General features: G+C 39.2%; 1 protein-coding gene across 6 annotated transcripts in view; it reads left to right on the top strand.

The window, feature by feature from the left end:
- Positions 1-23980, top strand: part of LOC145448507 (uncharacterized) — an 80802-nt gene that overhangs the window by 18660 nt on the left and 38162 nt on the right. For 4 of the 6 annotated variants that reach the window (XM_080326904.1, XM_080326901.1, XM_080326905.1 and 1 more), the window contains 48 exons: positions 48-207; positions 2001-2189; positions 3128-3278; positions 3340-3535; positions 6277-6445; positions 9141-9247; positions 9306-9455; positions 9516-9632; positions 10077-10309; positions 11106-11293; positions 11369-11519; positions 11573-11727; positions 11790-11957; positions 12214-12324; positions 12385-12521; positions 13123-13513; positions 13751-13812; positions 13870-14020; positions 14079-14160; positions 14898-14955; positions 15021-15173; positions 15283-15473; positions 15531-15666; positions 15892-16053; positions 16115-16285; positions 16346-16519; positions 16582-16731; positions 16795-16900; positions 17333-17516; positions 17580-17775; positions 17838-17927; positions 18169-18271; positions 18334-18455; positions 18879-18969; positions 19026-19062; positions 19123-19321; positions 19484-19573; positions 19632-19734; positions 19968-20089; positions 20451-20579; positions 20636-20738; positions 21120-21238; positions 21691-21781; positions 21847-21923; positions 21988-22090; positions 22596-22714; positions 22773-22863; positions 23440-23612. In XM_080326904.1, the coding sequence (XP_080183030.1) occupies positions 48-207; positions 2001-2189; positions 3128-3278; positions 3340-3535; positions 6277-6445; positions 9141-9247; positions 9306-9455; positions 9516-9632; positions 10077-10309; positions 11106-11293; positions 11369-11519; positions 11573-11727; positions 11790-11957; positions 12214-12324; positions 12385-12521; positions 13123-13513; positions 13751-13812; positions 13870-14020; positions 14079-14160; positions 14898-14955; positions 15021-15173; positions 15283-15473; positions 15531-15666; positions 15892-16053; positions 16115-16285; positions 16346-16519; positions 16582-16731; positions 16795-16900; positions 17333-17516; positions 17580-17775; positions 17838-17927; positions 18169-18271; positions 18334-18455; positions 18879-18969; positions 19026-19062; positions 19123-19321; positions 19484-19573; positions 19632-19734; positions 19968-20089; positions 20451-20579; positions 20636-20738; positions 21120-21238; positions 21691-21781; positions 21847-21923; positions 21988-22090; positions 22596-22714; positions 22773-22863; positions 23440-23612 (6711 nt within the window). The remainder of the gene's footprint in view (positions 1-47; positions 208-2000; positions 2190-3127; positions 3279-3339; positions 3536-6276; positions 6446-9140; positions 9248-9305; positions 9456-9515; positions 9633-10076; positions 10310-11105; positions 11294-11368; positions 11520-11572; positions 11728-11789; positions 11958-12213; positions 12325-12384; positions 12522-13122; positions 13514-13750; positions 13813-13869; positions 14021-14078; positions 14161-14897; positions 14956-15020; positions 15174-15282; positions 15474-15530; positions 15667-15891; positions 16054-16114; positions 16286-16345; positions 16520-16581; positions 16732-16794; positions 16901-17332; positions 17517-17579; positions 17776-17837; positions 17928-18168; positions 18272-18333; positions 18456-18878; positions 18970-19025; positions 19063-19122; positions 19322-19483; positions 19574-19631; positions 19735-19967; positions 20090-20450; positions 20580-20635; positions 20739-21119; positions 21239-21690; positions 21782-21846; positions 21924-21987; positions 22091-22595; positions 22715-22772; positions 22864-23439; positions 23613-23980) is intronic. The other 2 variants (XM_080326903.1, XM_080326902.1) reach the window with 2 other exon arrangements.

The raw sequence follows: 23980 nt of genomic DNA, 5'->3' as shown, positions 1-23980 counted from the left end.
AACCTCCAATGGCTTTTTGATTTGTTGCAATAGCGTTCTCATCACAGGCCTCGAAACGGCTAAGCTGAATGATCTTCATAGGCGCGATTACGCCGTCCGTGTGAGCTCTGTCGGTTTCAACGAGCGATCGCTATCAGCTGAAATACAGTATGACGTCGCGTGCTCTGGTGTTCCGATGGAGCTGATTGTTGTCGGAGACGAATCTTGGTAAGGTTATGTTAGTTAACCAGCTTCCGGACAGTCTTGACCTGAGGTACTCATATTATTGTATTTGCTGTGACTTTTGGAACATCTCATTAGTATAGCATGGAATATAAGATAAACCATAATGACCAAATAGCGCATTAGCTGCAATAACAACGTCATTGATCATGGACAGATCCGGTACGGACCAGGATGACGACAAGCGGCCTCGAGGCCTTAATACAGAGTTACCACCTGTAGGAATACGCGCAGTGTTGATTGTTTGCATATCTTAGTGAAGTATAAATAAATAATACGAGTCTAGACTGCAAGAGAAATTGTTGGTTTTTGATACAACGCCACATGTACACAAACCTCACTCACTACACCAGTGGTACACATAGAGTTGCATTTAAAACAAAAGTCAATCTAAATCAAACATGTTTAAAACAAGGCCCTAATATAAAACATGTTGTTTATGTTTTTTTTTCAAGTCACGTTGACAATTGAAAATATAGGATAAATATAGCTCCTTTGACGAAATATCTGTACTATCAATGTTGAACCGACTATTTTGAGGGTTTTAACCATACCACATCGATATAAGTCGGCTATATCCGGTCGTAATTGTCCGTAGGCTCATTCAACATGTTTTTTGGAAAGTGTTTACACAATTATGGCATAATTTTACAACTTGAAAAAAACACAATTTTTTTTATTTTTTAAAAAGGCCTTTATTTAAAACACTGTTTAAAACATGTTTTAAACATAGTGTTTTAAAACACCGTTTATTGTAAATGCAACCCTAGGTATACACAGTACACACTTGTGATTTATTCCTAGTCATTCCCAACAATATAAACCCATAATTAAGTTCTCTCCAATATATGTTGATAAGACGTTGTTTAGTAAGAACACGCAATTGATGAAAGTTAAGACCCCCCAGAATCGATAGTGACGAACTGTGAAAAGAAAGTCAATGATTGCGGCAGTTGCTCACGACGCGATTGTGACGCCATTACTGGTTATCTTCAGTTCCAAATCAGTTTTCGTGAACAACACACTATAAAACATTCGGCCCAGAGCAGTGAACTGATAATACAATCGCGGTGTTGCGCCGCCCGTGTGTTCCCCACCAGAAACCCCTGGATTCCCCACCGCGGTTGGGAACCACGATACAACATTCGCATATGCGCATGATGGAAACAATTATAAGATTATCAATAATATACTATGTTAACGTTTATAGAGACTATAGGCCGTAGGGTGTAGCACATACATATAACAATACATATACATGAGAAAGCAAATACGAGAACAATCAATACTTTTCTGGGATATATTTTCCGTACTGTTTTTTAAATTGATGATTAGGTGTCACACGTTACTGCACCAACATAAAAAAAACTTTTCTGGGAGTATGATATTGACACAAGCGGCAGTGAATTATAATCCATTAGCGGTCTGGACTCGCCGACAGACATCGGCCGGAGTTTGCCGATAATATATTTATACGGATGAGGTGCAGGTATCGGTCGGTTTGTAGTCATCACTGTCGACTTTTCAAACTTATGTTTCTTGTGCCTTGGGTATTACCAGGAGTATATAACGTATATTTGTCTTCATGTGGTTTCCCCGCAATGCCAGTCTTTTCCCCTGAACCAGGATCACTATTGAACATTCAAACTCCGATTCATTTCTTGTTGTCAAGACGCAGTCCTTTTTACCCTCGTCGTTATCCCATTTTACTATGCAGATACAGCTAATTAATGATTAACGCATGGAAAATCATTATTAATTTGGAAACTGACTTTTAGGGGTCGGGGCGGCGAGGACTTTGGATCGTTTAAAACTTTCCTGAAGTCTCTGTCGAGAGCTTTTCTAATCGGAAGATCGGCGGGAAGAATGGGCGTTTTTCTTTACTCTTCGAAGGCTCCGCGCTATGTCATCCCGCTGTCCACATACCATGATCGCGGAGCGTTGCTGTCGAGAATCGATGCCATTACGTATGTGTGAATTCTTGTTCATATGTTGCAAAAATACATTTCTAGCCGCCCTGTTTTTACTATCAACAAATTTGAAGTCGGTGGATCGATAAGATTCCGCTAGCTATATCTTATACCTGAACGTGAACGTGCTAGCACACTCGTGCAGTACATCACAAACGACCACCACCATACGCCTGCGTAAGTGTAGCACAGATATTCGTTGAAGCCCCGTCCATATTGACCAAAACTACTTACGGGGATCTGCAGAAATGCGGTCTGTAATACATAGAACAGGCTTTGAAGTAATTTGAAATGCATATCGCTTACCGTACACTCAAGGCATATTTGACGGTATTACCGGGAAAACTGAAAAGAATTGTCACAATATTTTCAAGGGTTTCAAATATACTCTGATGTCACGATAGCATTTTGTCGCCCGACAATTTCCGGTTGTGTATTGATTACATTCGTCACCATCATGCATGCATTGTGTTGATGACGAGTAGGGTTGGATAAAATCGAAAACCTGAGTACTCGGCTACGATGGATTATGACATCATAGAAGTGTGAATGATCAGGAAAGTTCAAATTTGTACCTTTAGTGCAACCACAAAGAATATAATGCCCCTTCTACATCACAATAAAGATTATTTGATATCCCATTTCCACTAAAGTGCGTAGACTTGTACAAATTTTAGAATCAGCACTTTTATGATTAGTATAAAGTGTCGTCCTTTCCGGATTCCCAAATATCCCTTCCCTACAATTCTACGTAAACAGACGAAGTAGCATAGCTTCACGACGGCGAGTCGCTCCATCCATCGTCGGGGGCTAAGTGATCCCTGATCCTATGATTCAGAGATTGGTTCCGTTAATACTCACAGTGCGCGAAAACGTTTACCCGTGACCATGATATCTTTGCCCACTTCATTGCGCCAAGTCATGCTCTGTTGCAGGGCCGGCAATGGGAAGAAGCCAGTCAATACAGGGGTAGCTCTACAGCACGCTAGGCAACTCGGATTCCAGTACGCGAGACAAAACACTGCAAAAGTCGTGCTTCTGGTGACGAGCGGAAAGTCAAACGATAGATTGACGGAGGCGGTTACGGTAGCGTGCTTTGTGTCGCGACAATATTCTTCGCGTTGACGGCGCACGGTGTCTTTCGCAGGCTTTGAAGGAGCTGGGAGCCGCGATTTATGCGATCGGCGTGTCTTCGGGAGCTGACGGTGACGAATTGGGGCGAATCGTGTCGGAGCCCATAACATCGCATATGCTATTCGTCAACGCGTATGACAATCTGGTCGACCTGCAGCCGCGACTGGCTCGCGCTCTTTGCAACGGCGTTTTGGACTCACTTGGAAACAGTAATTTACCCCATATTCGAAATTGATTTAAGCGTATAGCTGTTGTATTACACTCAACTATTTAATTAATCTTAGATACCCGGAACACGCTATTTGACGCCGCACAAGTATTGAGACCACGTATATCCAAGAAAAAACCTTACCGATCAACGACGTGTAGGCCTAATAGCTTAACGAAACACACGAAAGTAATCAACGATGACAGCCATTGTTGTTGTTTAGTAGCCATGGTGTTTCGAAATCCGTGGTCATTTTACACCAGGCCGATATTGTCTATTTTAATTCCTCATCTGTCGACCTGAAGCACGGTCCACTTTCGTTATAGGCTTTTGTAAGACACCGCGTACGCGGATTAGACGGCGTGGCGGAGCCTAGATAAACACAGTTTCTTAAACAGCTATTGGTTAGCGCAATAGTAATCCCCATCAGCATCCGTTCCTAATCACTAGGTTCCAATTTTGTTCTTGCCTTCGACATTTGCCCACAAGGGTCGTACATAGAACGGCAATGTTGAGAATTGATATCACTTTATCAATTATATTTCGCGCGTTCGGTATATGCACAATATTTATGCACGCGTCGGCGATGAAATACCGTAATTCATTTGGACCAACTGACAACTATAGCAGTGGTCGATAACCTGTGGTCCCCGGACCGGTGCCGGTCCACAAGGAGTTCGTTACTGGTCCGCAAAAACTTCGCATTGTGTTACAAGGTTCTGAATTATAGTTGTGATGATCACTGATAAAATTCAAAAAAGTAATATATTGTAACGAAGCATGGCGTTTCACTACCGTACTAGGCATCCTTCAGTGACCCTATATTCCCATTGTGCATGAGCTGCAATCGATTTTTGTTCTTTTGAAGACCCCATATCAAGAAAAGGTTACCGGCCCGGCACTCTATGATTTCTTATTGTGACGTCATTGTATCTACGGCACGATGGTAAAAAAATCTGTCCAATAGTGAAAAATCTATGTGCGTCTTGCTGCGTATGTGCTTTATATTTATTAGGCTTTGAATAGTATATTCATATTAAAATGAACCCGAATATTTTCGGCTGACACTCGTCAGGGGTAATCGTCAGCAACTAGTAGAGAATTCGAAAGAACAGCGTATATCAACAATCGTAACACAAAATATGACGTCACCAGCATGAAATGTCGAATACGAGAGCGTTCAATGTACTATTTTTAGATGATACACGAACTCTTTTTGTTGACACAGCCTTGGCTGGTGTATTTTGATAAAAGTCGACTCCAAGGCGCACAAATGAAAGTGTGAGCGACCCTTGACGATTACCCCTGACGAGTGTCAGCCGAAAATATTCGGGTTCATTTTAATATGAATATACTATTCAATTGTATATTGAAGTTCTGTACCTCAAAGAAGCTGTTCAATTATTAGGCTTTCCATATTTTGGAAATGTAAAAAGAGGACACTTTTTCAGAAATTTCAGACATGCAAAACTGGAGAAGAATTCTCAAAATCCGGTAAATTTTTCCCGCTTCGTGATCGGTTGACTAAAAAAAAAAGGTCATCACTTCCGCTCAGAGCTCAAAATAACGTTTTTCTCTCCACATTGCCAGGTGGATGACTAAAAAAAAAGAAAAAAAAAGAGTCATCTTTTCGCTCAGACCTAAAATCACCGTTTTTCACTCCGAAATACCCGCCGGAGCGTCACTTCTGTGCTAATTTGCGGCATATCACTCGCAATTTGCTCTAAATCTGACCTAAATTTTCAAAAAAGAGGACAAAATCTCAAAAAAGAGGACAAAAGGGCGTCCTGCGAGGACGCTTTCAAAAAAGTCAAAAATAAAAGAGGACGTATGGTAAGCCTAATATTTATCATCTCACGCTGTATCATATCTTGAATACTAACGAATTCGCGCCTGTATCGATTTCCATCGCGAAACTACTCGTTTCATGAATTTTAGCGCGCCTATTTCGATCACAAGCATATCGTCACATGTCTGTCGGGGGACATTACACAAAGACGGTCGATATTCAGAAGCCATTATCTGCGGTGTCCTGCTAAACCTATTATCACCATGCTGTTGCTATATTGGCGTCTTGCAACGGGAATGTACTATGACTATGGATAAGAAATAGAGCGACTTCTCGTGGATTGTATCGAAAGATATTCGACGCACACCAATTTTCCATCGCAATTAGCAGCAAAGTTCTTGATATGATGTTGCCGTTGCGTAACTTCACTCTTTCGGTAAGCTGAGCGGTAATCCGTAAAGGTGACTGTCATGATGGGCAGTTGAGCACAGATCGCGCTATGATAACATTTCATCGTGAACAATATTCGGATCGCGAAGAACCAAGTGGTAGAGATACGATGGCTTCTCAAAACTTATTCTGATTTTGACCGTTGGGAATCAGATTGGCGATATTTCCTATGACAAATAGTAATGGAATATTAATATGGTCGCAATTCCGGTAATGATATCGAGAACTATTCGATGTAACTTGGATTTGTGATTTGTATGGTGATATTAATATAATGATTTGTGCTTGTAGTATTAATTATCAGATATTGTTCTGATCTAAAGACACGACCTAAAGAATTCCACGCAAAAGTGCGATTTTAGCACGGCTCGGTCGTTTTGAATTGGTTATTTTATGTCAAGTCGCATCCTCTCACACCTGTAATGAATAGCACGCAATTCCTGCGGCCTCAAAGCTGCCGGCGAAAACTTGAACTTAAGCCGTTTTCGTTTGTTCCATTGAAGTGACGCCGCAACTTGATCCCCCGAGTTCCGCGAAGATTGAAAGAGTTCGCGACAATCGCTTCACGGTGTCCTGGAGCGCAAGCGAAACGGGGAGCTTCGTCACCGGATACGAAGTGCGCGTGAAAGGAGACGGCCGACTGTGGAACATATCGCTGACTAGCGAAACAAGGTTCTTGGAAACTTAACAACTTAACCCAATTGCTGACAGTAAATTCAAAAAATAACCTTACCGTTAATATCGCTGTCAGCCCGTTTCCAACACAGATAATGCCAAATATCTCGGGGTTTTACTGGACTCGAACATGTCCTGGAAGAGTCATATTCAGTCCCTTGAAACTAAATTATCACCGAAGTGCGGCCTGTTCTACAGCCTTGGGCGCTTCATGCCAGCATGGGTTCTTCTGATACTCTTTAAATCCTTAATCCAATCGAAGTTACATTATGGCATCCTCTGTTGGGGGGCTGCCAGTAAAACTGCACTCAAGCCACTGCAGAAACTACAGCATAAAGTACTCTGAATCATAGCTAGGGCCGCAGACTTGGACAACTAGAAAATTTTCAGCTTTTCTGAATTAGATTAGAATTAGAATTAGAGCTCCATAGTTTTTTCAAATTAGATTAGAATAAGAATTAGAGCTGCACAGTTTTTCCAAATTAGATTAGAATTAGAATTAGAGCTACACAGCTTTTTCCAAATTAGATTAGAATTAGAATTAGAGCTACTAAGCTTTTTCCAGATTAGATTAGAATTAGAATTAGAGCTATACTTGGTTCGCAAAAACTTGGAAATTGAATGAAATTGTATATGGGAAATGAATACAGCAAAAAGCAGTTCACATCAAATCACAGTGCGTGGTGCGAAAGGCCGTGAGGCGATAAGCGCCACATATTTTTGTTTAATAAACAACAACAACAACAGTGCATTCCCATAACATGAGAATGGTTAACTTCTGTACACCAAGCTTGGCTCGATTTTTACTATACTTTAATAAAATATTACTTCTTTTATGGTAACCGTGGGCATCGCCCATGTTAGTCAGAATTGCGATGTACTAACGTCAAGTTTTAGAAACTAGAATGTTGTTCGCAGACTACAAGCCACTCTAGCATCCTATATTCGTCATAATATCTACTGTGACTGCACGGTGTAAGTAAGGCGATGGCGGCTTGGCACTGGATATCCCTGCGCAAGCGGGATATTCTTTTTAACTCACTGCAATAGTGCAATCTGCCTCGGACAAAGAGGCATTTTCAGAAAAACAATAATTAGATTAGAACTAGAATTAGAGAATACGGACATTTCATAAATTAGATTAGAATTAGAATTAGAGCATAAGAACATTTCACAAATTAGATTAGAATTAGAATTAGAGCATGGAAGCATTTCACAAATTAGATTAGAATTAGAGTACTGGCATTTCGCTCTAATTTAGTGAAATTAGACGACTAGAAATATCTAGTTGTCCAAGTCTGCCGCAAAGGGACCTGGCTGCCCATCCAATAAGTCGCTGCTGAAGAGATTCGGCGTCTTAAACATAGAAGATATGCGGAAACTAGAAATCGCCAAGTTTATGTATCAGTTTCACTGCGGTCGTTGCCCCGAATACTTCAATGACTTCTTTACCTCTGAATCAAAAGCGCACAAGTACAACACACGCGCGTCCACGTCGTCCAAATATCATATGATCGACCGAAAAGATCATCGCTCTATCAAATATGCCGGACCTGATGTGTGGAACAGTATCCCGCCGGCCATCAGGCAGTCGACGAGCATGTCCACATTCAAGTCGAAATACAAGCAATTACTACTAAATAAATATAGTCCATCCTCAAGATTACCGGACCACAACTGACCTATAGATCTCGCTTCCCCTGACATGCCGCCCTATTTCTTGTCGCTTCCTTTTTCTATACTATCTTCTTTACTTTCATTCAGTGTGCATGCCTCCTCTTTACATCGCCTAGGCCAAGGTGGGTGTCCGATTCCATAGACAACTCCTAGTCGCTTCGACATCTTCCTTTCTTTTCATTGTATCGCATTTTTTGTGGTGTATTGAACTGATAAAATTGCTAATAAACCAATGATGATGATGATGATGAACAGCATAACCCATTGCATTTTTGTGTACGCGAGGAAATAATTGGAAAAGTTACGAGCATATTAATGACGTCATGCCCCATCGCGAGGTAGAAGATCGTATGACGTACCGAGGTGGTCGGTGAAGAATTAGTTTTATTTCTTCGAAGTACTCTGGCTACTTACACTACTTTGTCAAGTAGCTATGATAATAGAGTACTTCTACTTCATAGTTTTCGGTATTTTTTTTTGGCAAAACCATGCCTATAATACATAGCCTACTTGGACATTGCATATTCTACTTGACGACGTTACTCAGGGTTGTAACCAAGTGACAAGGTTCCGAGTCACAAGTCAACATCACTTTTATAGTTTTGACTCGAGTCAAGTCGAGTCAGTTTCAATTCACCACCGAGTCAAGTCCGAGTCCAAATCATTGTGTTCACTGTTCAGTTTTAAGTTCAATCCGGTTCAATCCCCATTTTGCAACTCTGCTTGAGCGATATCGGGTGGCTCGTATTCATAATATCGTAATTTTCCTCAGTCCTAGTAGAGTCATTTGAAGCATTTGAAAAAATGATTTGAGTCAAGTCGAGTCACCAAAAATCGTGAGTTGGGTCGGACTTGAGTCGAGTCATGACTCAAGTCATTACAACCCCGCTACTTTCACCGTCTCTGATGACATTATAGTTTTCAGGTCTCTAACTTTCAATCCGATTGAGGAATTACAGACTGCGGTCATTTTACCATACAAAATACCCATTGCTCTTTCATGTTACTGTTTCAGAGAAGCGGAAGTGAATGATCTCAAACCTGGCACGCGCTACGAGGTTCGACTGTTTGCTACCGGTTATCGGAAAAACAGTGAAGTTGTCACGTTGGACGTGGTCACCAGTAGGTCAATCGTTAGATGAAACTCTGTACGGTATTTTTACGATCTTGATAAAAACAGCCTTGACCAGTCCACGCCGTTTGATTGCGAGTAATGTGACAACGAATTCGGTTCATCTGGAATGGGTGATGCAAACTAGATTTGTGTCGGAGTACCGCGTCGTGATACTGCCGAGAATTAGCACAGTACCAGTTTACAATGATACTACAGGTATATAGGTGACATATCTTTTTACTGGAAATACTGTTTGGGAACTTCTTTTCGTGACAGTATCCATGAGACAGGACATAGATACGCTTGTTCCTGGAAAAGCCTACTCAGCCAGCGTATATGCAATTTACCCGTCTGGAATAGAAAGTGAATCCGTGTCAACTGTATTTACTACTGGTAAGTAGCCTAAACTGGATGTAACGAAAAACGAATCATCAATATCATTGGTTATGTGTAAGGACCAAGTCTTACATAACTGTCACTGTTACACAACCAATCATAATATGCACAATCGGCATGGCAATAGTGGGATTATGTGCAATGATTTCATAGATAATATTTAGAGCTGTATTTCCAGTATGCTATGCAGTAGACTACTAAGCTTTTTTTTTCTGTTTCTGGTTTAAAAGATGCAAGTATGATATTTGGTGTGATCCTACTTTGAAAATCAGTAATCTATTCCATGTTTTGACAGCATATTTTCCCTATAAAGTCGAATCTGATTAGCATTAGAGGAATAATACCGGATCATAGTAAATTTCCCTCACATATGTTCCCATATAAATCCAGGCCCCGAAGAAAATCCAGGCGAAAAATGTAACAGATCAATTTGTTTTTCAGCTCTGGCCCCGCCCGAGAGACTATTTGTCACAGATGTGACAAGTACCTCGGCAGTAATGAGATGGGAATCAATTCGATATCAACCGGACACTGGAGCTGACGACACCATTCGATACCTCGCCGAGATTACCAACTTGGCCGGCGGTCTTCGAGGATCAAAGCTGGTCGTTGATGAGCGTGCAGTTAGATTTAGAGACTTAATTCCTGGGACCAGTTATCGAATTGATTTGTCTGTGAGTATTTTCCATATTCATTTTACCTCACAGTTTCAGTAAATAAATTATTAGTGTGTAATAAATATATTGGTGTGACAATTTTCAAATATTATTATTTATTATTATCACGGTATTGTGTAATGCCTAGAATAGTATGGTCAAGATAATAATAACTTCAATTTCACAAATACATTGAGAGGTTATTTGTAAGACAAATTGAAAGGAATTTTGATTGCACTGAGTTGTCGCAGTTCCAGAAATGTCAAAATTTATATGCCTGCGCAGTGCGCATGCTCTCATCAATATAATCAACGCGCATAGCATACAAAATGGTAGTCTGCGACATGTCTACCCAGAGTGGGTCAACAACTAGGTACTCCTACTTTTCCATAGTACTCAAGCAGGTTTTGTCCACTTGTGGTACTTAACCAAGTGGTTATGTTTTAGACTACTTGTGTTTCTACTTCAGGTACCGCCTACTTTTTACATTATAGGTTTTGTCCGGTAGGAGGTGCCGTTTGGGCATATTTGTATCGTATTTATTAGAAAAACTTGCAATGATGTATATGCCATGAAGATGATTGTCGCAATTTTCAAAGGTGTCAATGATGATTGTCAAACAAAAGTTTTCCACTCATTGTCTACTTCTACTTCTTTGGGTACTTTTCAGACGTCATATTTTCTACTTCTTCCTGAAGTACTTTTGGCATGTCTCAAAAATTGATACTTCTACGTGTAATTGAGTAGAAATTTTCGGCATTACTTCAACTTTTACCACTTTGACCCCCTGTGTTTATACCTTGTTTTACAACAGACAAAGACGAATAACCGACAAAGCAATCCAATTTCCACTAATTTAACAACTCCTACTATATCGATGAAATTGGACCTTGTCATCTTGGTTTCCGCGTCTCCGTCTTTAACTCAAGCGGAACTCTTCATGCTGAGGCATCTGCTGCTTGCATTTGTAAAATCGCTACAGCTCGGTCAAGATAAAGTCCGGTAAGTATCGCATTATTGTAAAAAATGATGAGCGCTTGAAAAGTTTTTTTTTTCAATATCAATCATATTTTCAAGAATCGGCTTGGTGCAGTTGGGAGAAACGTCACGAGTTCTGTTTGGAATGACAAGTAGTCCTGTGCCCGAAATTTACCAACAGATTTTGGGCTTGAAACGAACCTTGTTGCCGGAATCTCTATCACAGCAATCCCTACGACATATGTTGAACGTAAGATGTACTGACGCGGGGTTTTTGCAATCTTCCAACTGATATATTTTAAGGTTATATTTACTGACGAACGTCCCGATGCCATAAAGACAGTACTTATGCTAAACGCTGATAGATATTCGATGCTGTCTGAGAATCTGGTAAGCCTTCAAAGAAGAGATATACAAACCATTGGTATTGAGCTGAAAACAACTTTTACTATTCCAGAGTGAGTCGATTATAATTCATTACATGAAAGCATTCATTTTTGAAATAACATGTTCTCTTTAGTGGTGCACAAAGAAGTTACACTCTTGACACTATGGGGAATTTTTATCATATTCTACCACATATCATACACGATTTGAAAGCTTTCGAATTGGAATTTTCCAATACAATCGAGGAAGGATTTCAGACCCGAAAACCAGATAACTTTAGAACCACAGCCGTCGGAGAAAGGTCAGTTAATAAACAACATAAATATGAATAAACATTAAATATAATAAACATAATATAGTAATAATGCAAGAAGCATGTGAATTTATTATCAAGTACTATATATTGTGCTGAATATGATTTTATTTATGACAATTGGAAGTGTGATTTTATCTTGCATTTAATTCGGTCAAGAGATGCTTGATCTTGCAATTGATCATCATTGGATAGGAATTATGTGGGATCATTTCTAAGTGGTTCGTCTAATTCTGCTCAACAGTACAGCCAGTTTGGAGTGGGATAATCCGAAAGATGTCACCAATTCTCGATTCTACAGAGTGCAAGTCCTTGCCAACGGAAATCCTGTCAAAATGACAACGCTGCACTCGACGTAATCAACAATGATTTACGTTCCAATTGTTATTACTTAAAGGTCCATTATTTTTTGCAGTGCGAGTGGTGTCGACTTGATACGTTTGAATCCTGGATACACATATCAAGTGAGGCTATCGCGGGATGAAATCAATGGTAATGACGACATTATTGAACTCCAGTTTACTACGAAAGGCTTCGATGCTAGTAATACAGGTGAATGTTGCTAATCATTTCAATTTCTTGCCTGTAAAATAGCTAATGGATTGAATTATGTCACTTGCATAGCTATACTGCAAAGATCTTTCTCTCATCAGGCTGTTGACATGAGGTTATATGAAGATTTTTTATTGCCTCTATTTCCACTTCAGTAACCATTGTGTCCACATCTGTGTGTATATAATTTCGGATATGAACTGGCTAATGAAGCATAAGCATAAATTTTTAGTAGGCTATAGCAGCCGATAAATATTCAATTCAATTCTTTATACAAAATTGATAACCAGATAGTACTAAAATAGCCCCATTCCTCCTTGAATGACATGAACAAATTTGTAGGCCTAACAGATATCCTTTTTAAATAAAAAACTAGACTGATATAGTTTAAGAGCTCAAAATCTTGCCGCAAATTTTGCTTAAAAAGCTCCAAGATAATACAATAAATTACCATATGTGGTACGAATATATCATTAACTGCAGTGCAGTGTATATGGTAACAAACTGTCTAAATATGACCTGTGTAAAGATAAGTCTTTCACCCGAGATGAGATCAAAGTTAGTTCAATCCGATGCATATTCATCATCCTGTCATTTTCAGATGGCGATACACCCGCTGAATCTGTGACACCGACTATTTTACCAGTTCCGAGAACTTCCGCGGTTACCACAACCCCACAGACAAGAATAGCGTCTGAGTTTACCACCGCAGTCTTCGACGAACTTGATGGATATGTCAACGAGCGGAAAGAAAATGTTCCCGATTTAATATCCCCAGTCCCTGAGACCACAATGAGCACAAGCACCCCCCGTGTTACAACTGCCGCAATAGCATCTGATGAGAAAATTTGGGCATTTTTGAGTCGGTGGAGGAACATCAAATCCGCGAAAACAGCAAGGAATAGACGATCGACCAAGTTCCCGTCCGGTGACACGTCAGTTGCCGGGGCGGGAATAATCTTCAACGACGCTTCCAATATGGAGGTTACATTGTGAGTCACTGTAGTTCTTCCATATCATTACGATAAGGTTCATTCTATTCCGGAAAATCTAATCTTTGATTGTTATGAATTGTCGCATCACTTTGTGTTAACTACGACTACCTTCATTTTATGTATCGGTATTTTGTTCCCTGATTCGATTCTATTAATAATAATGTATTCAAAGATAACAGAGAGTTATATCAATAAAAATTAACTCATGCTATACTCAACTCAATTATATTTCAGGGGGCCTTATTCAGAACTGAATCACCGCGAGGTGTTGTCAGTCACAGACGACAGAGAAGAAGGTTAGATTTCTGGTGAAATTACTCTAGTGTATGGTTAATACACCACTTCTTTTCTAGAATCCGAATACAGCTATCCAGCCCCGACAATTATTCGCACCAAAGCATTGTCCGACAGCGAGATCGATGTCAAATGGGATTATTATTTCAAAAACGAAGATCTCTTAGGTTACGAAATCTTGTATCATCCGGTCCATGAATCGTCAGAAAGGTTTTCTCGCAAATCCTATGATTATGTTCACTTGCACTATAGATTTTTTTGCATTCAGATATGCTTCTGTTGAATTGCCACCCTCATCTGAATCATATGTTTTGCAAGATTTAATTGACGACACAACATATGCAGTTGCGGTAAGGCTTAGGAGTGAAATATCTTCGCCAGGTTTACAATGTTGTGATATATTTGTGCAATAGAAAATATCATGTCATTTTGAATCCTTTAAATATGTTGATTTTTTGTGTTTGCTTTGACAAAAAAAGTAGCATACACATTACACAGTCTCCAGACTATATTTGGCATGACTTACCAAGTACTTATCAATCCTTAACAATTTTACTTATCTTAACTGTGTCTGTTTATATCATGATGGAAAAATTGGGAATACTAAGTAGATTAGTGATACACAAGCCCACTGATTATTAGATATACCAAAATAATTAGTTGATTTAGTAATTGAGTTTTTTGAAATTCTTGTGAAGGAAGTAGCATCAAGTAGTTTAAGTTGATGCAGCTCAGACCTACACATACTATCACAGATGTACAAAGAATAACATAATACGATTTCTACGTTTTGGTTCATGATATTACAGCAGTATTGCTATTGAGAACAGAGAAGTATCCTGGGATCAAAGCTACTTGTAAATGCGGCGCAAGTGGACTCATCCTGCATCTGAAAGTAGAAGCGTTCAATTACTGGCCACCTATGTTCAATATTCAATTAGCGCATTGCCGTTAAAAATGCCTATATTATAGCTAAAAATTCGTAAAGTATTATATGTGCTAAAAAGAATACTTTTCTTTGCTTCACAATATTATAAATTACTATGTGTATGTTTTTATATATTTTTTCAACACTCCTGTGTCTTAGGTAATTGCAAAACACGCAGCTGGATTCAGTAAACCTGGAAAAGTTGCTGTTGCTACGCGTAAGTTAAAAATTAAAATAATACATTATAGTGGCATTATGCTCCAAAATCCCTTACTTTGACAGTAAGTCTTCCTGACAATGAATGGTATCCCGTTGATGACCTTGTGTCGATTCCCACCAAAGATTTGACACTTGATGGGGAATTAGAAAATGTGGACCTCACGGAACTCGGGAATATCACAACAGAGTCTGTTGATGAGGATTTCGATTGGGACGGTACGTATCTTGTCAAATCTCATTTTGAAGTGGGTTATACAAGCGCAATTACAGCTGCACAAGCTGTATTTTGTGGTGCCTGAATATGTTAAATCATATTTCATTTCAGAATTTCGACGACGGAATTCGAAAAAAAATCAGAGGCTTAGAGCATACCTTATTCCTGGTAACTCGTTGAACGTTTCCTGGACCGAGGAATCTGTGGAATGGTACGACTTACTCCTCAGATCTACTCCAAGCCCAGAATCAGTCGGGTATATTGTAGCCTATTCGAAGACATGGCCCATGGATCAATTTGAAGTAAGGATTGTTAACATGAATCAATATCAATAATACAATCCATCCTATCTCACACAGGGAGAAATACGGCCAGAACATGGGGAAAGAAGTGTCGCTATCCCGAACCTTCCGTATGATTCTAAATTTAGAATCGATCTGTATGAAGAGAAGGGTCAGAAAGTGACGCTTGTAGACTCAATGAAAATCACTACACGTAATATGCTATTCACGTTTGGTGTGCGGTTTTTATTACTGAATATTGAGTATGTGATAGTAGGACTTTGTATATGATTTAGCCTTTACCAGTTGTAATTTATCACATGTACATATGTATCACATACTAGCCTCCACCTAGGAATACTCGTGAAATGCTCACTCCTACAATTTGATTTTAGAGCTCGTATTTTGTTAGCATTTAATTTGTCTTTCTCTTTTGTAGCACCCTTTGAACTTCAAGCTTCAACTGGCCTGTCAGACTCACTCTTGTCAGATGAATCCGGTGTTTCAGTCAGCTCCCCAGTGAACTTCCATTTGGAACTAGCCACACCTACATCTTTGCTTTTGCGGTGGAGTCCCGGAGAAAGTGGAACAACATATCAATGTGATTACATGAGTGTGTTCTCAACTTCCTCTTGAATTCACAATATTCTCATCGATTTCAGTGCAATATTTCGATAAGAAGAAGCCGAGTAAGGTGAAGAGTGCCGATACAGCTGCAGAATCAATACTTTTGTCCCGGTTGAAGCCGGGTCGGACGTATGTGGTTGCCCTTGTGGCTGTCCGTAATGGAGAAAAAAGTGCCCCAGTATCACCCTCAGATGTACTGTACACTCGTAAGTATATCGGTTTGCTGTCTACATATCATTTAGTGTCACACATGCAAATTACCGCAGCTATTCCACCACCTACAAATTTAATGGGGACATTCCAAGACGATGGTACCCTGGTGCTGACGTGGAGTTCACCTGTTGAACAAAAGATATCGAAATATAATGTTTACTTCACAAAGTCCGAGTTGTCACCAATGTCTTCTTTTCGATCGACCCAAACATCCTCTGAAATACCTGGTACGAAAAGATGCCCATTTTTTAAAAAGTCGATCGCATCCATTAAACTTATGACATCAAAGGTTTTGCTGTGAATCAGTATTATCGTGTGGCTGTCCGGTCGGTGATCGACAGTGTCGAAAGTGCTGCGGCTGTCATATCAGGACACGCTCAATTCAACCCACCGACAACTGCTACCACAACTACGTCAACAGCTGCCCCTAGCACTACGAGTAAGCATGAAGTTACGGAAAATGCACGTGAGAGTCCCCGTAATGGAATTTCGTCAATTTTAGCGACAACGCGACCTCCCAAATTGGTCGATCTTGGAGTAAAAGGTCTTACAGGCAAGTCGGGAAAGCTGTATTGGACAAAGTATGTTGTGCCAGGAAAGCGTACGAGGTAATAGGATTTTCGATTTTCTCATATTATTCAGCATCATACTTTTTATCACACCGAAACACTAATTTGCTAATAATTTACCATCAATTCTCTATTTTCTTGCATTTTTAATGCAGATTGTGCAACACTGTAAGATCTTATCCGTTACATTGCAATGACTTATGTAAAGTTCATTTGTTAGCCATTGAATTTTCACCGATATTTGTAGGCTACATCAAGAACACACAGATCCTCAAATTGAACTGTGACCAGCATAATACTGCCTATAAAAATATTAACCAATCATAAACTGCATAACACTGTTCCATTCCTATCGTAAGAAAATAATGGGGAAACCAGAAACAGCATCCAACCTATTCAGAAGCTGTCCTTAGGACCAAGAGTGTCATTGCAAATTGGATTTTCTTTGTTACAAATTCTATTACGATTTAGGTATGAGATCAAACTAACTGTGGTGTCACAAGTTGGAAAGACCAAAACGTACTCCGTCGACCCTGGCCAAATTAAGTTTTCACTCCTCCAACTAAAACCTGACACGACATACCAAGCTTTTCTTTACGGGACACTATCGCCGTCAAGTGGAGAGAAAATAGAACTGGACCGCCTTACGTTCACTGTACGTATCGCTCGTGATATTTTTGTACGTAATTCCCAATCTCCCAATTGATATATTATTTAGACCCCGTTTCCAGCTCCGCAATTGAAACCAGTGAGACGCATTGATCAGTATTCGGCGCGTATCGAATGGCGAAAGACTAGGAACGATTACATCTACCGGGTTCGCGTCATTGAAAACGAGTCAGGCTCTAGCAGTGTTCCGTTAATTGATCAAGAGCAACCTCGCGCTAATTTCGATCGATCTTTCTTAGCCGATGGTGTGTGAAATTTCGAAAAGTCTTGGACTCATTTTTTCTACGTCGTCATTCTGCATTTTCAGGTCTCACCCCTGGGACAAAGTACCGTGCTGAAGTTGCAGGGTTGTACGATGATAAAGTCAGTGATGTGGTCATAGCTCCATTCATTACAAGTAAATAGTAATTTACCTATCTGGTTGGTCAAGGTAGTGTCTGGGTAGCGCAATTACTAATGAATTCAAACCGCTCCACTGTACTTTGTTGCAAATATTTGCTTTAACATCACAAACACAATGGCACTGCAGATATCCTTCGGTTACAGCCAGGTAAGCCTGTAATCTGTGACACGTCTTGTCTAAACTTGTATATTGTGATGTTTCTATGTGTGATTGACATCTTCCTCATATTTAACAGGGCCTCTTCCCCCAGGAAATGTGCAATTCACCCATGTGTCTGGGGATACTTACTCGGTAACATGGGATCATCCAATCGGCAGACGGTCTGCCTACAAAGCAGAGTATAAAATACAGTCGCTTCACGTTTTATGATTTGTGTTCATGCTGTTACTCGAAATCCTAGGTTTTCGGTAGTTGGAGATGAAAGTCGACAGAAAGTACACAATCTTCAAAGAAATGAAAGGCAGTTGCAAGTATTGATTGATGATGGGCTAAAGGGAGTAATTTGGTTTACAACGTTTCGAGGTATGTGAGGGAAAATGTCTGGATATTTGTATGGGTAATGAAATGGGTGTTTATAGTCCAGATGCAAATTGCTATATGTATAAGACGCATAACACCACTGGTTTTGAATAATTCTTGGCAATGTTGGCAATACGCATCTTGAACACGAACAATCGCGAAATTGCAACGAATTTATATCAATATGAGTACCATTTGTGTGATGCAAACACGGTTGTGGAAACACGCTTGTGGATTTTAGTTCTTACTATTTTCCCCCTGCATTTCAATTTATGGCGCTTTGTGTTGTTTAATGTCACGTGGATATGATTTCACACGGACCTAAGGGCTTAAAAATTCCATTCTTATTTCATGAATGTATTCCTGTGAACTCATTAGTAAATACATCCCACACGCAATTCTATAACACGAAATTCATGCACACAGAAAAGATGAAAAGTGTTCGCATACGAGTGACATTTAAAAGAAAAGGCTCGAAGGCAATCGACACGGAAACTTCAGAAGAGGAAGAAGATAGGTGTGTGCTAATTCATTACCATGATGGTAATAATTAAATTCCATCAATGATTTCAGTGATGAAGATGCGCAAGATCTGGAACCAGAGGATGAAGTAAAATCTTCTAAAATAAATTCGGATTACGGATACTATTGCAATTCTATTTGTTTTAAGGACGAACTCCCAATGCCGATATTAAAACCTGTCCGTTTCACAAGTACGCAATTGGCTAGGCTGGAATGGAAAAAAAGAATGAAAACAGCGTTGTATCGTATATTTGTAAACGAAGATGAACGGGATTCGAGTTCTGTTGGAATTGTGGCTATGCTGACAGTTGATGCTCCGCATGATAACAGGATGGCCTCGGTTGAAGGTACTTATGCTGTTGTACTCGGGTTATTATATTTGAAGCCCAATTTGGATGTTTCTGCTTTGAACGCCTGCTTCGCGTAGCCTTTGTCATATTAATTTCTGGGTACCAACCTTTATACAAACTTTGACTGGTGTTCAATAACACGATGAGTTTCCCTTTTAGGGCTTACTCCAGGAACTAAATACCGCGCCGGGGTTCGTGCTGAGGACGATGGGCGAGTCAGTCGACCTGCTATCACAAGCTTCCAAACAAGTACACATTTTCAGATATTCAATTAAATTTCTTGCTTCTCACACATGCGGTGTCTTAGGGCCGCTACCTCCCGTTAATATAACTGCGCAATGGTTGAGTGGGAAAAGATATCACTTCAGCTGGAATCATCCGAGTGGTCGATGGGGCGGGTATTACATTCGGTGAGATGTTATAGCGACTTTAGTAATAAAATTTCTATTTGTATTTGTAGGTTATTCGGTTTTACAAAATATAAGCTGCTATACATATACATCAATAATTGCATGCGTGCTTTGGTTGAGATTGATGGTCGGTCCGTTATGCAGCGATTAACTATGCATTGCCTTGAGATATAATGTACAATAGATCGATGTCTTGTGCATGAGGAACGGTATTATTTTTTTTTCATTTGTAGCATGTTCAAACGAGGAAGTGATGCACCTACCAAGGAATTCACATTTGGCGCTGACACAACTAGCTTGGAAATGGAAATACCAGACCGTATCCTATACAGTTTGAAATTTGTTACCATCCGAGGTACGTAATCTCATGTATTGATTAATATAATGATGTGAATATTAGGTGCACCGATAAAGCAACTTTTGTGGCGCAATTTCTTAGTAACAAGGATCACTCGCGTTCAAACAAGTTCTCAGTAGTAACCTGCGGCATTTAACCATTTTGCAAGTGCTTTAAATCAACTACTCTAAATAAACACGTTAAATTGATACTAATTGGACTATACGATATGTCTCTGATTGAGATTCCAGCATGTTGATATAGATGTACATATGTAACGGAATTATGTTTCCCTGGTCATGGCATCAGTTGTGTTCCTGTGATCGACCACGCAAACCATGAAAATCAAGAACTTGAGTATGCTCTCTGTATGTTTCAGACTACAAACGGAGTAGTGTGAAAAGGGTGAGGTTTAAAGGACCCGTAAGCTCATCAACCGGGCTGGTTATCACAGACGAAGACGAAGATGAAGTCGAGGTTGATCAAGAGGACGGGGACAATGACGCTGGTAATATCGGAAAGATTCATGCCTGGAAATAGGCATTGATGAGCTGTTTTTTTAAGATCTCGTGCCTCCACGGGAATTTGAAATTGAAAGGTTAATTCGCAACCGATATCGCATCCGATGGCGCCATCCAAGAGGCCTTCGCACTGGATACAGAGTCAGGTATTGGAAGTTTTCAATGAGCTTTTGTGTTTCACATGTATTATGTACGGGTAAATAAGGAAGAACATCTGTTTATATAATATATATATTTACATACAACAATATGGAGCTTGTTGAAGAATTTTTGGCTTAATTTGATATATATATCTATATACATAAAGAGCTTCTTGGAGGTACCGACCGACAATATAGAATTGAATGATAATATATTCAAATAAACCGGAGTATTCTCGGCTGGCACTTACCGCTAACGTGTGTCAGCCAAAACATTTGGGTTTATTTCAATATGAATAATGAATATATTATTCAACATCTATAGGCTATATATCTATTTCGTATTCAAATTCCAAAACATATGTTATACGTACTAATACATTCCAGGCTGCAAGTTTCTACAAGTCACAGAACAAGAGATGAAACTTATGCAAAAGAAGTGGAAAACATGGAATTTGAGATACGAGCTGGGGGGACTGGAACGTTTTGGATTAGAACATTGAGAAGTGAGTAAAATACGTTAGGATTAATGTGTGATCGATGCAGTAGCAGGTAATATGGTATGAGCCTTGATATGGGCCAACATCTTCTTCTGAAATGATCAGACACACTTATATTCTTATAATGCTGTCTTTGTCAGTTTAATTCTCAATAGTTTAGTAATTATGTCACAGCAATTGATGCATGTTGCGATCTGTTCATGAAGATAATTGCATTTGATTACATTAGTAACATACCATACCAACGATGCACTTTGTGTAGTTTGAGTATATTTCCACACAAACCGAATTCGTGTTTAAGTAGCTATCCCTGTTTGACATGTACATGGCTTTAATAATGATATGAATAGATAGGTTTCCTCACGATTTCTGTTTCATTTCTCAAAAACTTATTTCAGAAGTTTCTTGCCGAGCTCAAATCAAACAATAGCCTGCTATATATTCATTTTCTGATTAAGACGCTGAGAAAAGCAGTACAAGAAAACTACAATTACGTCGTAGGCCAGATTCGCAGGATGTCGACATCATATCCTCGGAGGAGCTCGATGAGTAAGTTGGAATTTTGGCTTTCAATCAAGGTTTTGCCTCGCGACTCGCGTTTTAATATATTTTAGCGAAGAAACTGACAGCACCACGACTGATACGCCGGCAACAACAACTTTCAGTACGAATCCATCGTCGACTTCTGCTGGTAAATATGATAAATCAAATCCAAGTATACATGAATGTTGAATATATCGTATGTTTTTTCCTAGACCTTGTGCCACCAAGAAATTTTAGCATCATTCGGCTTCAACGTGGCAGTTATAGGTTACGATGGATGCATCCACGAATTCGTCGCACTGGTTATTTCATCAGGTGGTTCATTCATGTTCATTTGATAGTAATTTAAATGGTATAGAGTTAATATAGCGTATTGCGTAACGTTAGTATAGCGCTAATCTTGAAATTTACCAATCAGAATACAACAACATCTCTTATTTGGTAATTATTTCATCACTGCCAACCATTATTGTAAAATAATAATCATTGTCTAAAGAAAAAACCTCATTTCATTTCTTCAATCCTCATGTCCGATTATGTCTGTACAATTTCTGCCGCAGTGGGAGATATTTGTAATAGCCTGTGTAAAGGTTAATTTATATTTTCATGCATTTAAATTTGAAATATTTGCATTTCGAAAAGAAAATTGTAAGAGCCCAAATCTGATTCGAACCTATGTCCAAGTTTTGCAGAACAAGCTTTAATTGCACTAACTTTCAATTAGCATGATTCAAGTTTCAATTATGTCGCATTGAGATGAACGTCAAATATACCTTTTTAATGCATGCATGTAATCATGTGATCTGAACACCTTCATTAGATTCAGGTGGATAACAGGTTCCCGCGAGGTGAGCCACAATTATCCATTAGATGTATCAACTTTCGATTTTCAAATGAAGACGGGTGGAAGAGGCTTGTTTTGGATTCGAACCCTGAGAGGTGCTATTTGTGTGTTTCAGGCATTTTCAATCATTTGCAAATTCTTGTGTCTTAATAGGCTCGCGCCGGAGCAAGCGATGGAGGTTGAGTTTATGGCGCCGACCTGATTCCGACGATGTGGAGATAGTTGCTTCTCAGGAAATCGAAGAGTAAATTCTATTAAGTCGTGCTTTTTTCTGTGTTATAATATGAATTAATGTTTTCATTATCGACTTGGAATAATTCAGAAATTTGTAGTAAACAACTGTTTGCCACATCATGTTTAATTAGGCAGCATTTTTCTTATTAGTACGTAGTAATTATTATACAATGTACATTAAACATATAGTGAGTAGCTTTACTTATCTGCATTTGTACTTGTCACATACTCGTGGTAAAATGTAGCCTCGATTTTATCCGAAGCATTACTAATATCTAGTAACTTTTCAACTTTATTCAACTATCGAACATTATGTATATTGCAAAACTGTGATGAAATCCTATGCTTCATTGTGTCATCATAAAATATATGATACATAGCAATAGCTCCTATGTGCACAATGAGCAAATGGCTGTGGTAGGTGAAAAAATTAACAATTTTCATTTATGTCAGTTGTTCTAACCTTGTTGACCTCGTGGCATCCTCTGAAAGGGAAAAATAGTCACGATTACCCTTAGTGCAAGAGTTGATAAGCTGATTATGACTGATTCGAGACTACCATCAATAATAATTGACCTTTTTTCAGCAGTGAAGACACAAAACCAACATCAACAGGTGATCAAGTTACTGATCAACCAGACAGTAGTATTTCAATGAAAACATCTTCCATTACTGCACCAAACCAAGTCACATCTCCAGATGACAATTTTGGAAGAACTTCAGACTTGATTACTCCTCCGGTTGTTACGCCAACTGAAAGTAAGTCCAAATTTAACCTTACGTAACGGTGAATCAAAGGGTGCGTTTAACAAAATTATTTAGGGAACCGCTGCTCCGCAGTGAATATCAACACAATTATATAATGATTTTCTATTATTAGTGATCATTTCCTTATACAAATTAATCATTCTCCAAATGTGTAATTCCTAGATACACCCACATATCTCCACACGGTGAATTTTTTTCATTCACAGTGTAACAAAAATTTTTTTTTTGTTTTCAGGTTCTAATCAATTTTTCCCTATTGCTTAGGACCAGTAAGTGTCAAAAATCAACTTTATTCCATATAAACTTTGCTTTTGTGGTTTAAAGAATGAAATTCTAAAATCGCACTATTTTTGAGAAAA

The sequence above is a fragment of the Botryllus schlosseri genome, chromosome 10 (genome assembly GCF_051294905.1).
Source record: "Botryllus schlosseri isolate E-star chromosome 10, Bs_hap1, whole genome shotgun sequence".
In the NCBI taxonomy this organism is placed as follows: domain Eukaryota; kingdom Metazoa; phylum Chordata; class Ascidiacea; order Stolidobranchia; family Styelidae; genus Botryllus; species Botryllus schlosseri.
Note: the sequence above shows the minus strand (reverse complement) of the source record. Positions and strands in the feature narration are given on the sequence as shown.